Source organism: Myotis yumanensis, unplaced genomic scaffold (genome assembly GCF_028538775.1).
Source record: "Myotis yumanensis isolate MYYU_CA2020_CCGP unplaced genomic scaffold, mMyoYum1.0.hap1 SCAF_5, whole genome shotgun sequence".
Classification (NCBI taxonomy): domain Eukaryota; kingdom Metazoa; phylum Chordata; class Mammalia; order Chiroptera; family Vespertilionidae; genus Myotis; species Myotis yumanensis.
Window position 1 is genome coordinate 59,117,872 of NW_027223756.1, and position 16,719 is coordinate 59,134,590.

The 16,719-nt window shown below is 36.1% G+C and overlaps 1 protein-coding gene across 1 annotated transcript in view; it reads right to left on the reverse strand.

The window, feature by feature from the left end:
- Positions 1 to 134: 134 nt before the first annotated feature.
- The window catches only part of KLHL2 (kelch like family member 2), a 78,877-nt gene continuing 62,292 nt past the window's right edge, over positions 135 to 16,719 (reverse strand). The window contains exons 10-15 of the mRNA XM_070415361.1: positions 10,017 to 10,214; positions 9,472 to 9,573; positions 8,109 to 8,237; positions 6,493 to 6,633; positions 2,390 to 2,533; positions 135 to 1,250 (exon numbers count right to left, since the gene is read on the reverse strand). Of these exons, the coding sequence (XP_070271462.1) occupies positions 1,222 to 1,250; positions 2,390 to 2,533; positions 6,493 to 6,633; positions 8,109 to 8,237; positions 9,472 to 9,573; positions 10,017 to 10,214 (743 nt within the window). The 3' untranslated portion in view covers positions 135 to 1,221. The remainder of the gene's footprint in view (positions 1,251 to 2,389; positions 2,534 to 6,492; positions 6,634 to 8,108; positions 8,238 to 9,471; positions 9,574 to 10,016; positions 10,215 to 16,719) is intronic.

Below are 16,719 nucleotides of genomic sequence, written 5' to 3' on the forward strand. Positions count from 1 at the left end.
CTTTGGCAACAAACAAAAAGTATTGATTTGTGAAGTTAGAAAATGCCAATTTTACAAAAGAACAGAGAAACTAAGCAGGCACCTTCCTTAAAATCAAACTAAATCGATAAAAATCAAGGACAATGTAAAACAAATAATATACAAACTTTTATTCAAAGGTAATTCCAGAAAGACATGTTTTGGTCATTTTTAAAGTGAGATTAATTGAAGACCTCAGAAAAATTGTATCTGATCAACACACATGGCTACTCGCAGAAAGTTCTCTCTTCTGTTAATAGCAGCTAAATTTATACACACGGAAAAAATTCTTAAGACCATGCAAATTCAGTTGAATTCCATACATTCATTATATTCATCAAAGACCTGCAGTAATGATCATGCCAAAGTGTTACTTTAAGAAAAAAATTAAAAATACACACCAAAACATGACCAAGATTAAACCAAAGGAAGGAAATAATAAATAAGCATACTTTACATTTTATTTTTAAAAAGTTTGGCATCACACATATTCAAGTGTGTCACACCATGTTCATTCCTCAGAAGTGGCATTTTAAAGTATTAAGCATTGTTAAATATCAAAAAATACAACTCTGTTTTACAATGTAGTACTGGCATAATTCAAAGTACTGTGCCAATTATAAATAGTATAATCAAGTTTCAAACATCTTTTCAAACATATTTAAAGGAAAGCATATACACACACAGTTATATGCACACCATTTATTATACTCATGTAATCAAAGATATTTTATAAAAGCAAACAGTTTTATCCCTCAACTAGTTTGTATACTTACATAGAACTTAATACCTGTTCAAAGATTTTCAGTTCCTGTGTATACAGATTTTCAGAAGGAATAAAGAAAAAATTAATTTTACAACACATTTTCTTTTGTTTTCCTTCACAAAATAATCCAGTCGTTCAAGGTTGATAACTAGTCTTTATGAAAGCAACTGTTGTCTAAAGACTGAAGAGTAAGTACTGCAGTCCAGGTGTTTTATTAAAATTCAGTCAGCTGCTGCTCATTGCAGAAAATGCCTACACGGTGCTTCTACCAAAAATAATCTTCAGAATCTGAGGCCTCTAAAGGCAGCCGATCTTATTTTCTGCGGAGACTTAAAGTGCAGCTACAAGTGGAGAAGTGCTGGATTCTCAAGTCACTTCAGAAATACTTGTTGAAGTCTGTTTCTCATGTATAAATATGCCAAAAATGTCCTTCGGGCTCATAACGGTTTATCAATAACTGTGACCCCTAAGCAAAGAAATGAAGAAACAAAACGGAAGTTACAGGCAGCATTCTGTATATCTGAGAAAATACTGAATTCTTTATTTTATTACTCAAGCAAGAGGGTCTGAACAAATCATGGTGTATCAAAAGTACCATCATTTTAATTTAAATTGCAGTGAGATTTGTTTAGTTATAGACCAAAACGTCAGACTATTTAATTCAGATTACTCTTTTGCTCTTTGCAGTTACAATTAAGGAAAAATAATTTTACTCAGAAAACACTAAAATCCACCTAACACCCAAAGGGGCACAAAGAAACTTTCAGGGGTGATTAATACTTATTTTCATTATTTTGACTGTGATATTGGTTTCATGGGTATATACATACGTCAAAGCTAATAAAATTGTATGCTTAAATATATGCTATTTATTCTATGTCAGTTATATCTCAATGAAACTTTCAAAAAATTTCCTAATTTTCAGTCATGTTATTGTATATAGTTCTATTAGATGTTGTTTTGGATGATACATAAACAGTAGTGATGGTTAATTAGTATAAACTTTTTTCACCACAACTGGATCAATATTACAATGTTATTGAAACATTCTAATATTTAAAGTGATATAAATTCCTACCATCAGAGTAATTAATATGTAACATACAGTTTTGAAGACTCTTCAATATATTTAATAAAGAGAATTACCATTTCTCTTACTAAGAGCATGGACCAAAATTATATTTTAAAATTTAACCAGTGCTATTCTAAGTAAGAAAAATTATTTCACAGCCTCACTATAATCCTATCACACAAGCCCTGCCAGGAGGATGTTGTAGGGGTCAAATTTCTTGTGTAGCTGAGTAATGAAAGCCTCGCTACATAGTGAATTCCACTCCACTGCATACAGATATTAGCCATGTTAAGTTTTAGTATATGATCCCACAATGGAAAGATTTGTAATTTCAAATACAAACGATTGTAGAATGATAAAAGAATACCACTGCTTTATTTCAGAAAATACACATCCAATATTGTTTTAAGAACAAGAAATAAAATGTACTTTGAGAAAAGACTTTGTTTTGTAACATTCTTAATGTAAAAATCATAATGGTGTAATTTTTTATATTGTAATAGAAGACTGTAAGAAAAGTAAACAATTATTACCTGCATAACTTCTCCCTGTGCTCATACAAGATGACACAACTGTCCATTTATCAGTTGTTGGGTTATAATATTCTACCGATGCCAAGTTACAGGAGCCATCATCCCCTCCAACTACATATAACAGACCATTGACAGCACAAACGCCTTTTAAAAAATTAGAGAAAAAAAGCAATTATTTTAAAAATTTAGATGAATATGAATATCCCTACACATTTGGTGAGGTGATCCAGTGACACTTTCTTAAAGGAGGCAAGAAAAGAAGATGGTGGATAAGGAATTATTTTTATTTTTTATTTTTTAAAATATATTTTATTGAATTTTTACAGAGAGGAAGGGAGAGGGATAGAGAGTTTGAAACATCGATGAGAGAGAAACATTGATCAGCTGCCTCCTGTACACCCCCCACTGGGGATGTGCCCACAACCAAGGTACATGCCCTTGACTGGAATTGAACCTGGGACCCTTCAGTCCACAGGCCGATGTTCTATCCACTGAGCCAAACCAGTTAGGGCAGGAATTATTTTTATATGGGAGTCTAATACCACTTCTAAGCTCCTACTGTGTCATTTATGCAGTAGCTGCTTTATTTTTTTAAATTTCAGATTTGTTGTTTCTTTTGTCTCTTTTTTATGTTTTTGTGTTTGTTTTTTAATTTTTATTGATTTCAGATAGGAAGGAGAGGGAGAGATAGAAACATCAATGATGAGAATCACTGATTGGTTGCCTCCTGCACACCCACTCCTGGGGATCAAGCCCGAAACACAGGCATGAGCCCTTGACGGGGATCAAACCTGGGACCCTTCAGTCCACAGGCCCATGCTCTATCCACTGAGCAAAACCGGCTAGGGCTAGCTGCTTTATTTTTGCATTACTTTATTTAATCTTCACAATAATCTTACTTTATAGGTTAGAAACTAGGTTAATCCACATTTTATTATTAAAAAGAAAAAATTAAGGTCAAATAAGTTTAGTAACTCAAAGTCAACTTGTTAGGGAAACCTAAGGAAAAATTGTAAAGGGTATCCCAAAAAACATGTATATACACTTTAATAGCTGATGACTCAATTGATATTTTTTTCTTTTCAGCTAGACTAAGCTTTGAACAAAGGAAATTCATCCTAAAATGCTACACGAAATGCAGTTCAAGTACTAACACTGCCTTTATAATTACAAAGTGTGTAGACAATTTTTGGGGACACAGGGTGTATACACACTTTAAGAGCTGATAACTCAATTTTCACTCCTTTTCATGTTTAACTGATTGAAATAATGGGAGAAGCCAGACTAAGCTTTGAACAAATAAAATTTATCCGCTAGACTTTTTTATGGGGATACATAAAAGATAATGGTACAAAACTAGCAACAGTTGATGAATTTGAGGGCATACAAATACCCAAAGAAATGATTCTTGATGTTTGCTGTAACATTGCTTCGCATTATAGCAGTGCCTGGACCAGAAGGGTCATCAGTTTGTTGACAAAAATATTATTCACTTCTGTGGATTCTTTCAAATTTTGAAAATGAACTGTATGTTAATAAACACTGACTTTATAATCATTCAAAGTATGTATACATATTTTTGGGCACCCTATGTTTTAGTAGAAGATAAAAATGATTCTAAATTTTAATTACTATACTCACTGGTTAACTATTTTATCTCCTTCAAAAAGGGAGAGCAATATTATTTATTTCATTATTATTAGATAACTCATGGGTTGTTTTTTGCAAGAATTTAAAACATCTAAAAAAGTATAAAGAAAAAAAGATCACCTCTAATCCTATACCACTTAGAATAATGACCATGAAATTGTGATCTCTTACCAACTGTTTTCTATGCATAAATATTCACACACTTGTATTAAATCCCAAAGTAGCTCATAATACACATGCTACTTTATTACTCACCCATTTCCTCCAAACAATATGCCTTGGACATCTACCCAAGTTAATAAATATAGATCTCCATAATTTTAAGTGACTGCTTAGTACTCCATGTATGATAATACCATAATTTTATTAATTGTCTTTGATGAACATCAAAAATAATTTTTTAGTAATGGATATTGTTATTCTTAGGGTTTTTTTCTCTTATCAATGATGTTGCAATGAATAAGGGTCTCTCTTGCATACTTTTTTCATCCTTGTGCAACTATTTTTTTAAATTTCTTTAAGTTATTACATATGTGTCCTTATCACCACATTACCCCCCACAACTATTTTCTTAATATAAATTTTTACCCAAAAAAATTGCTAAGATAAAAGATAAACACCTTTATTTCCATATTTTTATAAAGTGTATTTAATAATTCTAAACAAGATTTAGAGCCATTTTGAACTAGTACTAAAGGGCATCAAAAAATCCAGAAGAATGCTCACACACTGGTCTTTGTAGTTCCATAGGTAGTTTTACTGGTATAATGAACAGGTGTTTACAGATTTTTATATTAACAAAATAATGAGCCAACTCCATACACAGCATTTAGAAGTGTACTAGCAATCTGTGCAAATGGAGTGAATCTTCCCTACTAACACTAAATTGTGTTACTACTCTAGTTTCTTAACAGCAAGTAAATTCATACCATTTTAAAGTAGTTCAAATATTTGAAAAGCAAGAGCAGGGCAATGATTGCTCTACACAGTATGTCTTTATTCTCCTGGTTAGCAGAAATGATCTTATTTTGATTTGAAAATACAACATGAGTAGAGGAAAATAATAAGATTATTCCAACCTTCAGGAAAATAATGAAAGTTCAAATTGCAAATATATGTCCTAATCTAGGGAAGGCATGTGCACATATTACTTTGATTTTTCTAACAATATATACTGAGGTCAAGCACTCATTCTACCTATGGCCCAGATCTGTGGGCCATGAGTCTGGACTATCTATAGCTGAGAGGTTTCTAGGACATAGAAAGGTTTCTAGGACATTACCAAATACTAATGAGTGAATGAGGTGCAAGTTCACTGTTGTTGACAGTCCTTGCAGTCATCTGTATTTAGTTCCCCATAGTAATCACAGTTAAATTAAGGAGTAATAAAGAAGAGCATTTTGGAGGGTGTGGGGCCTGCATCTTGCAACATCATTTAATGGTATACAGTGAGTTTGAGATTCATCAGGAACATATTTTCGGACTATGGGAAATGGCATGAAGATAATGGCATTTCCCAAAAGACTGGCTTTCCTGAATCTATTTTCCATTTCCCTTCCATGGATTTTCTTTTCAAGGAGTTAGTTTCCTAATCTTGAAGACCTCAGTTTTCTTAAAATTATTTGTTGTTGTTTTAGCTTTTCCACTTCATAGAAATCCTGAACTGTATTAGATTAGGGTTAGCTTCTTTGGGCTTCCCTCCAGATTCAGATAAATATTAGCTTTTTAATCTGGTATGAATAGTTACTCAACTAGACTAAATTTCCTAAGAACTGGGTTTTGTAGTATGTGATACATGGTAGGCACTCAAAAATGTTTGTGGTAAGGATGAGTGAATTCGGGGGCGGGGAGGAGGATGGGGGTTTAATGGAGGGGATGAGGACACATTTGTAATACCTTAACTAATAAAGAATTAAAAAAAAAAAAAAAGAATGAGTGAATTCAATGTCAAATAAAGAGGGCTCTTCTTCTAATTTAGTCTCTACATTCATCACCAAAAATAGCCACTAGGAGAAAGTAAGTTAACTGACATGTCACAACAACCTGCTATGTTCTAGACCAGGGGTGGGCAAACTTTTTGACTTGAGGGCCACAATGGGTTCTTAAACTGGACCGGAGGGCCGGAACAAAAGCATGGATGGAGTGTTTGTGTGAACTAATATAAATTCAAAGTAAACATCATTACATAAAAGGGTACAGTCTTTTTTTTTTTTTTTTAGTTTTATTCAGTTCAAATGGGCCGCATTCGGCCCATGGGCCGTAGTTTGCCCACGGCTGTTCTAGACCCTATACTAAGCATTCAGTATGTAGGATTATTACAGAAGATTCTGCCTTTAAAGACCTAGTCCATTAGAAAACCCAGAACAATAAAAGAACAATGGAAACACACAGGGATACTCTACAACTGTAAATACAATTCATATAAGTTTTACAATTGTGAACTAGACAGATACCTGCATTTCTCCTGCACATGTTCATGTCTGCAACCTGTCTCCATGTATTGGTGGTGGGATCATACACTTCAACACTTTTTCGCACTAAAGGGCCATCATGACCTCCTACAGCATACAATAAGTTGTTTAACACACCAACACCTATAAAATATAGAATAAAAGGAGCAATAAATTTATAGCATATTATGTTTTTTTAATATATATATTTTTTGATTTTTTTACAGAGAGGAAGGGAGAGGGATAGAGTTAGAAACATCGATGAGAGAGAAACATCGATCAGCCGCCTACTGCACACCCCCAACTGGGGATGTGCCTGCAACCAAGGTACATGCCCTTGACCGGAATCGAACCTGGGACCTTTCAGTCCGCAGGCTGACGCTCTATCCACTGAGCCAAACCAGTTAGGGCCATATTAGGGTTTATTCAAATGACTTGTAACTAAAATTTTTGAAATTATTCTTCATAGTAAAAGTAAGTGGATATTCTTTTAAAGTGGATATTAAAAGTATACAACCTAAAAAAAGGGAAATAAATAAAAGTGGACAAATGAGAATCACAATAAGAATTATTATTCTAAAAAGAGAGGCCATTAATCATTTTGAAAACAACTTTCATGATAAAAGCAAACCAGTACTATTGAGGAGAGACTGTTCCCGGAGGTGACTGATGTTGGACCCTCTAGTCAGAAGATTACTTCTCGTAAATTCCTTCAGGGACTGCTGACCCCTCCCTTACACCCCAAAAGTGCTGCTTCTTGAAACATGTCTGTGCCCCACCCCAGGCAAACATGTAAAGCATTTTCTCCTTACCAGGGGTAGGTCATGCCCCAGTCACCCTATCCATCCTGCCCTGTCCTATATAATAATCCCTTAGCACTTGCCATGTGGCAGGGAGGGTATCCAGGTCCTCTTGCTGCAGCCCAAGACACACCTTGTATGTAACCACCCCTTAATAAACACGTACTGCTGGATTATCAACCTCTTTCTTTAGTCTCCCAACCCTGGGAAATTTTACATAATAAGTATTAAAGTACAAAATTTGTAAGAAACGGGTATGAAGATGCCCTAACCGGTTTAGCTCAGTGGACAGAGCGTCGGCCTGCGGACTCAAGGATCCCAGGTTCGATTCCGGTCAAGGGCATGTACCTTGGTTGCAGGCGCATACCCAGTAGGGAGTGTGCAGGAGGCAGCTGATCAATGTTTCTCTCTCATCGATGTTTCTAACTCTCTATCCCTCTCGCTTCCTCTCTGTAAAAAAATCAATAAAATATATTTTTTTAAAAAGAAGAAAAAGAAATGGATATGAAGAGCCTTGACTATGAAGCAAGTTCCTCAATGAGCACTAAAAAAAAAAACAACTAAAAGAAATGCCAAACAATGTAAATAATTAACTGAAACAGAGAAGAAGCCTTTAATATAGCACTTAGAAATTTTACAAAGTGAAATTTAAGTGCAGCTACCTACCACTACCTGTGTAATTCAAAAGACACTTTAACAATGTTGTTAGAATCAGTATATATTTTCTGAAAACATAAAGATATGTCAGTGAATCATTTCACTTGTTTAACTCTTTTCCATCATTTTCGACTTCAATTGCTAAATGAGGTTCCTGTTCACCTGCTCCGCTCCGCCTGGTACTCATTTCTGCTATATAGGCCCACTCGTTTGTTGCAGCATTATAGCATTCGACGGTGCTGAGACACTGGCGTGAAGCTCCATCATAACCCCCTACGGCATACAGCAAACCTAAACATGGGATCACAAAGAAAGCCATATTCAGAGAGAGCTTTTTTTCAAGTCAGAAGATAATATATTTTCCTCCATGGTAGCAGTTTCCCTTTAAAGTGTTACTGATTTGCCTAATGGTGACATGTAGAGTTACCAAATCATATTATGAAGATCTGCAGAGTACTAGTATATATTATTATATTAATTTAACATTTTCATAAATAATCTGACACACAGAACAGAAAGTACACTCCTTTTATCTTTGGATAACACTATTTGATAAGTGAACAACACCCTGGAAAAAAATTAAATGTCAAAGTTATCTTAGTAAATTAAAAAAGTTAAACCAAGAGTTAGTAACAGTGTACAATAAAATATTATTTGGCAACAAAAAGAAATGAGGTACCAGTAAATGCTATAGCACAAATGAACCTTGAAAATTGTGCTAAGTCAGAGGAGCCAGTCACAAAGGACCAAATCTTGTGAAATGTCCAGAAATGGAAAATTTATATAGAGACAGAAAACAGAGTAGTGGTTGCTGACAGCTGGAGAGGATGAAGGTGACAGTTAAGGGGGGTAGGGATGCTTTTGGGGGTAATAAAAATGTTCTAAAATGAATTGTGATGGATACATGCTGAATTGCACACTTTAAATGTATGAATTGTATAACGTAATTTATCTTTCAATAAGCTGCTAAAGAAAAAAAAGTTATTGCAAAGAATTATATCCATAGTGGGGAGGGCATGGCAATCCACAAATTTACCCAAGAGGGGGAAAAATCACACCAAAAATACAGCCTTTCTTAAACTCCGCTGGGGGACAAAGTAGAAATAAATAATTGTGGCAACCCATCCCTTAAACGTTAAACAGCCCTTCTCTAGACATAGAATTTTGTATATATGCCATCTGACTTGTTCTCGCAAACAATTGCATTAATATCAGCTAACAGTTTTATATAGGTTCCATATGCAAAGAGACAGAGAAGGGAGGAAAGAAGAAGAGGGAGAGAAAGAGGGTGTGAGGGCGTAAGAGGGGCTAGAGTGGGCATGGGAGGGCCTTATATAGACTATATAGACAAGCTAACTTTTTTTTAAAGGATAATTAAAATTTTACAATACTACGTTCCCTTTTAAATGATCACTTGCTTGCCCATTTAGAGACTGGTGTTTAGATTATTGGAAGAACCGCTCCTAGCAACCAAGAAGCCACATGTACCTGAAAATGCTCACCTGCAGGAAAAGTCTGCACCTACCTCCAACAACGCCGACGCCAACACTGCTTCTCCTCGTGTTCATGGGAGCCACGTGAAACCACTCATTAGACTTTATGTTATATGCTTCCACAGATGATAAACCTACAATGAAACAGTGCTCTTCATTTCCTCCTCTAGAAAAATGTAAAGTGATTGTTCTTTTATATATATGTTGCTAGGGAACAATAGTTCAGGTATGTGAAACTGGGTTAAAATTAAAAGAGAAAAATGATGGAATGTCAACATATCGATTAAGCGATAAATAGGAATGATTTCTTTTCCAGAGGGCTCCTACCCAAGCTACTAACATTTATTAGCTTTTTAAACTTAGTGAGATGACTAATACTAATGCATAGAAGGAAATATTACATACTTACCACTCTTATATCACTTAAAGAAATTCTTGATAGAATTTTTAAACTTAGCTTTATAATACCTGTTAAAATGCTCAGATATCTCCTAATTGTGTCAGGATTCGCTCTGTAAGTGTGATCACAATATTAATTCTAACATCAATGTGAAAAAAATGAAAATTCGGAAATCACCTGTACTCCCATCAAAGCCTCCCACAGCATATAACAATCCATTTAATACAGCAGCCCCCAAAGTGCTTCTCCGGTCTCGCATGTTAGCAACACTGGTCCACTGATCTTTCACGGGGTCGTAGGAATCCACAGTGCGGACTCGTAAGGAACCATTAAAGCCACCGACAGCAAAAACCAGCCCAGCCATGTAGACCATGCCTGCAAAAGAAATACAGCAGTTAATGATGACTGTGTGACCACACTACCACCACTACCTAAAGACGGCTTTCAATATGTCTACAGCTGTTATTAGAGTAAGTTATTCCTAAGAGAATCCTGACTGAATAGGTCCTAAGAAATGCTATTCATTAGCAAGACTACATAATGACTAAACGGTCCTCCTTTCTAAGATTATTAAAATGCAATGGGCCTGGCAGGTTGAGCGTCGACCTACGAATTAGGAGGTCAGGGTTCAACTCCCGGTCACAGCACACACCAGGGTTGCAGGCTCGATCAGCCCAGTAGGTGCTGTGCAGGAGGCAGTCGATCAATGATTCTCTCTCATCATTGATGTTTCTCTCTCTCCCTCTCCCTTCCTCTCTGAAATCAATAAAAATGTATTTTTTAAAAATGCAGTGGCATCAGCTGAGGTCCTATTTTGACTCTAGGCTTTTTCAAAGACTTATTTACAGACTTAAAAACTGAGCCAACTCTTCTAACCTGTGTACTTCTCCCATCACTTTCAAATTTTGAATCTTCTACTCTATATGTCTATACTTAATTTGCAGAACGTGCTCCCAGTTTGTCCTGTAGTGGGCTAAATCAGGAGTTAGTAAGTTACATCCTGTAGGCTATTTCAGTAGAACCCAGGAGCTAAGAATGATTTTACATATTTAAATGGTTGAAAAACAATTTTAAAAAAAGAATGTTCTATGACACATAAAAAATTATATGAAATTAAAGTTTCAGCATCCATAAATAAAGCTTTATTGGAACACAGACCTACCCATTCATTTATATAGTGTATATGTCTGTTTTCACACTATAGAGACATTTTAGTAATTGTAGCAGAGACCATATAACCCACAAACTCTCTGATTCTGTAAGAAAAAGTATGCTGATCCCTGGGGCTAATGAGATATTAGGTGATCTCTGGACAGAGAAACCACATCGCTAAAGTTTTCAACCACCTTTCCACTTCCTGAGCTTTTTCTTGCTGTTGTCCTTATCTGACAAGTGCCTCTCACTTTGTGATCTTCAAGTTCAAGCCCCAGTGAAAGTTCCACAATCTCTATGAGGCCATCCCCAACCACTTGTGCGTGAAGGATTACCTAAAGCTCCTGAACCCCTACAGCAAATACACCTATTTTAAGTTTAATAAATCTTATACAGCCTGCAATATCATTGCTTTAAATTATTCAAATTTTTGTTGTTCTTAAATTCTATAATGTTTATGTTGCTGGCCCAGCTTGAGAGCCGGCACTGTGCCTCCCAGTTCTCTCAATCCAGCGGAGAAAACAGGAATCACCCGTGCTAAGTGTTTCACTAGCTCAGTGTTTCATATGATGTGGTCAGGTAGGGTGTGCACCACTACTCTCTACTGTCTTACCATCTGGTGCTTCTTCTCCCCAGTCCCCTAAATTACATGGATGTCAGTCCTTTATATGCCATCAAGACTCATGAACATAGATGCCAAAATCCTCAACAAAATTCTAGCAAATCAGATCCAGCATTACATCAGAAAGATTATACACCATGACCAAGTAGGATTTATCTCAGGGATGCAAGGATGGTACAATATCCGCAAATCAATAAACATGATACATCACATAAACAAATTGAGAGATAAAAATCACATAGTCATAATCAATTGATGCAGAAAAAGCATTTGACGAAATCCAACACCCTTTCTTGATAAAAACCCTCAGCAAAATGGGAATAGAGGGATCATACCTCAACATAATAAAAGCCTTATATGACAAACCTACAGCCAACATCATACTCGATGGGCAAAAACTAAAACCATTTTCCCTAAGAACAGGAATGAGACAGGGATGCCCACTCTCACCACTCCTGTTCGATATAGTACTGAAAGTGCTAGCCATAGCAATTAGACAAGAAAAAGAAATAAAAGGTATCCAAATTGGAAAAGACGTAAAACTGAATTATTCGCAGATGACCTGATACTGTACATAGAAAACCCTAAAGACTCCATCAAAAAATTATTAGACTTAATAAATTAATTCGGCAATGTAGCAGGATACAAAATTAACACTATGGCATTTCTATATACCAAAAGTGAACTTACAGAGAGAGAGACTGAAAAAACAATCCCATTTACCATCGCACCAAAAAAAAAAAATTAAGATACCTAGGAATAAACTTAACTAAGGAGGTAAAAGACCAGTACTTGGAAAACTATAGAACACTGAAAAAGGAGAGAGAGGAAGACATAAACAAATGGAAGAACATACCGTCTTCATGGATTGGAGAATTAACATCATTAAAATGTCCATACTATCCAAAGCAAACTATAGATTCAGTGCACTCCCCATTAAAATACCAACGGCCTACTTCACAGATCTAGAACGAACTCTCCAAAAATTCACCTGGAATAAAAAAAAGACCCCAAATAGCTGCAGCAATCCTGAGAAAGAAGAACAAAGTAGGAGGGATCTCAATACCAGATATCAAGCTGTATTACAAAGCCACTGTTCTCAAAACTGCCTGGTACTGGCATAAGAACAGACATATAGACCAATGGAATAGAATAGAGAACCCAGAAAACGACCCAAGCCATTATGCTCAATTAATATTTGACAAAGGAGGCAAGAACATACAACGGAGTCAAGACAGTCTCTTCAATAAATGGTGCTGGGAATATTGGACAGATACATGCAAAAAAATGAAACTAGACCACCAACTTATGCCATACACAAAAATAGAATGGATAAAGGACTTAAATCATAAAAATATTAGAGGAATCCACAGGCAGCAAAATCTCAGACATATACCAAAGCAGTATCTTCACCGATACAGCTCTTAGGACAATGGAAACTAAAGAGAAAATAAATGGGACTACATCAAAATAAAAAGCTTCTGCACAGCAAAAGAAACCATCAACAAAATAACAAGAAAGCCCACTGCATGGGAGAACCTATTTGCCAATGTTATCACCGATAAGGGTTTAATCTCCAACATTTACAGGGAACTAATACAACTTAACAAAAGGAAGATTAACAACCCAATCAAAAAAATGGGCAATGGACCTAAATAGATACTTTTTGAAAGAGGACATAAGGAAGGCCCAGAGACATATGAAAACATGCTCTAAGTCACTAATCATCCGAGAGATGCAAATCAAAACAACAATGAGATACCATCTCACACCTGTCAGAATGGCTATCATCAACAAATCAACAAATGACAAGTGCTGGCAAGGGTGTGGAGAAAAAGGAATCCTCCTGCATTGCTGGTGGGAATGCAAACTGGTTCAGCTACTGTGGAAGACAGTATGGAGTTTCCTCAAAAAGTTAAAAATGGAACTCCCATTTGACCCAGTAATCCCACTTCTAGGAATATACTCCAAGAAACCAGAAACACCAATCAGAAAGGATATATGCACCCCTATGTTCATAGCAGCACAATTCACCATAGCTAAGATCTGGAAACAGCCTAAGTGCCCATCAGTAGATGGATGGATTAGAAAACTGTGGTACATCTACACAATGGAATACTATGCCACTATAAAAAAGAAGAAACTTTTACCATTTGCAACAGCATGGATGGAACTGGAGAGCATTATGCTAAGTGAAATAACCTAGTCAGAGAAAGATAAATATCACATGATCTCACGCATATGTAGTATATAATGATCAACATAAATTGATGAACAAGAATAGATCCAGAGACAAATGGCAGGGGGGGGGGGGGGGGTTTAGAAAGCAACCAAAAGACTTGTACGCATGCATATTGGCATAACCAATGGACACAGACTCTGGGGTGGTGGAGGCTTGCCAAGGGTGGGAATGGCTGGGGAAGGGGGTCAATTGGGGGAAAAGGAGACTTATATAAAACTTTAAACAATAAAAAAATTATAAAAAAGAAAACAAAACAAAACTGTGGTACATCTACACAATGGAATACCATGCTTATGGTAAAAAAGAAGGAATTCTTACCATTTGCAACAGCATGGATGGAACTAGAGAGCATTATGCTAAGCGAAATAAGCCGGTCAGTGAAAGATAAATATCACATGATCTCACTCATTTGTGGAATATAATGAGCAACATAAACTGATGAACAAAAACAGATCTAGAGACAGAGAAGCATTGATCAGACCCTTAAACCTCAGAGGGAAGGCAGGGCAGTGTAGGGCTAAGGGGGAGAGATCAACCAAAAGACTTGTATGCATGCATATAAGCCTAACCAATGGACACAGACACCAGGGGGGTGAGGGCACGAGTGGGGGGGGGGGGGCGCAATGTGGGGATAAGGACACATATGTAATACCTTAATCAATAAAGGAAAAAAAAAAAAGACTTCAAAATTCAAATAAAGCTGCGTATTGACAGCTCCCTGTCAGGGAAAGAAATGACTTTTCAGTCCCTGGTTCAATCTGGAAATGAATACTCAGGCCATTTTCAGGTAAATCGGGAGTGTCTGAGGGGAGCTGTGGGCAACGCATGATTTAGGTAGGCAGAGAACTAGCAAATGATTAAGGATAGCCACTAGACTTCCTGAGCACCCCCGATAGCAAGAAATGCGGAAGAGCTCCTGCGAGAGCCTGGGGACTAGTCAGCAGTGACAAAGCAAGCAGCATATTTCAGCACAAAAATGTTTTATATCCAAAATCATAAGTAACACCAGGGAATGTTCACTGTGAATCTGGGCCACTGAAATATTTTATTTTCTCTACAAACAAAACAAAATAAAAATCTATCATATCTTAGTGACAGTATGGTATGCTTAGCAAGTGACAAGGAAAAATAAATAAATGAATCAATCTATGATGTGAAATTCACACCCCCCCCCCCCCCCCCCTAAACATTCTGGGTGGAGAGTTGTTTGAACTAGAAGAACTAGTTTCTCCAAAGTTACAGGGAACTGAAGCTCCCAGGGAGTAGTCTGGTCAAGATTATAGTTAAAGGGCATCAGATCTAACGTGAAAGAGGTGTGGGCCTGATGACATAATTAGGGTGAAATTTACTCATGAACAGTACACTTTGGAATGGGTCCAGTTCAATGACTTATGGTGCAATGAAAAACAAACTGATTCCTGAAACCAGGAATAAGATGTGAATTAAGAAACCAATTATAAATATCATGGAAGATGCCATATCTAACAGTAACAATAAAGATAAAATACATAGCCCTAGCCGGTTTGGCTCAGTGGATAGAGCATCGACCTGCAGACTAAAGGGTCCCAAGTTTGATTCCGGCCAAGGGCATATGCCTGGGTTGTGGGCTTGATTCCCTCCCAGTAGGGGGTGTGCAGGAGGCAGCCAATCAATGATTCTCTCTCATCATTGATGTTTCTAACTCTCTCTTTCCCTTCCTCTCTGAAATCAATTTTAAAAAATTTTAAAAAGATAAAATATATATAAGAATAAATCTGTCAGGGAACAAACAGAAACCATATGAAGAAAATGTTAAAAATCTCCTGAAGGCCCTGACTGGTTTGGCTCAGTGGATAGAGCGTCGGCCTGCGGACTGAAGGGTCCCAGGTTCGATTCCGGTCAAGGGCATGTACCTTGGTTGTGGGCACATCCCCAGTAGGGAGTGTGCAAGAGGCAGCTGAATTGATGTTTCTCTCTCATCGATGTTTCTAACTCTCTATCTCTTTCCCTTCCTCTCTGTAAAAAATCAATAAAATATATTAAAAAAAAAAAATCTCCTGAAGACATAAAAGACACAAGTCCTATTACTATTCCTTCTCTGACTGGCTTATTTTGCTTAGTATAATACTCTCCCCTCGATGCAAGAGACATTCTTCAAAATATCTTCAAAAGAATCAAGGGAATGAAAAACAAGGAAAGACTAAGGAAATGTGACATAGAAGAAGAGACTAAAAAAAATATATATGACAACAACATGCAATGTGAAACCCTGAAACACTATGAACATTAATGGAAGAACTGTTAAATATGAATTAAGTCTATAGTTTAGTTAACAGTAATGTACCAAAACTGATTTCTTGGTTTTGTAATTGTTTCACAGTTACATAAGATAGGGAAAGAGTATACCAGATCCCACTGTACTATCTTTACAACTCTTCTGTAAGTGTAAAATTATTTCAACACAAAAAGTATTTTTAAAAACATGTATGTATAAACACACACACAAATACACATACACGTATAACTTTAAAGTAAGGTATTTTTACACAAGAAACAAATTCTTAAATACTAGGACAAAACTCTGATGTACAGGACTCCATAAAATGATAAAAAATTTTATGTGGTAAAAATAACAAGTCAAAAGAAAAAAGGTTAATACAAATAAACATCCAGAGCATATATGATAAACAAAAAGGCTATGTTCCTTAACATAGAAATATATCTGTCAAATCAATAAAACAATATAATAAAAAAATGACAAAAATCATGAGCTGACAATTCAGAAAGATGTTTAACTTTCCTCATAATAAAAGAAGTACAAAGAAAAATGAGGTCACATTTTTCACCTACCAGATTGGTGAAGCTCAAAATATTCATGACAAGGT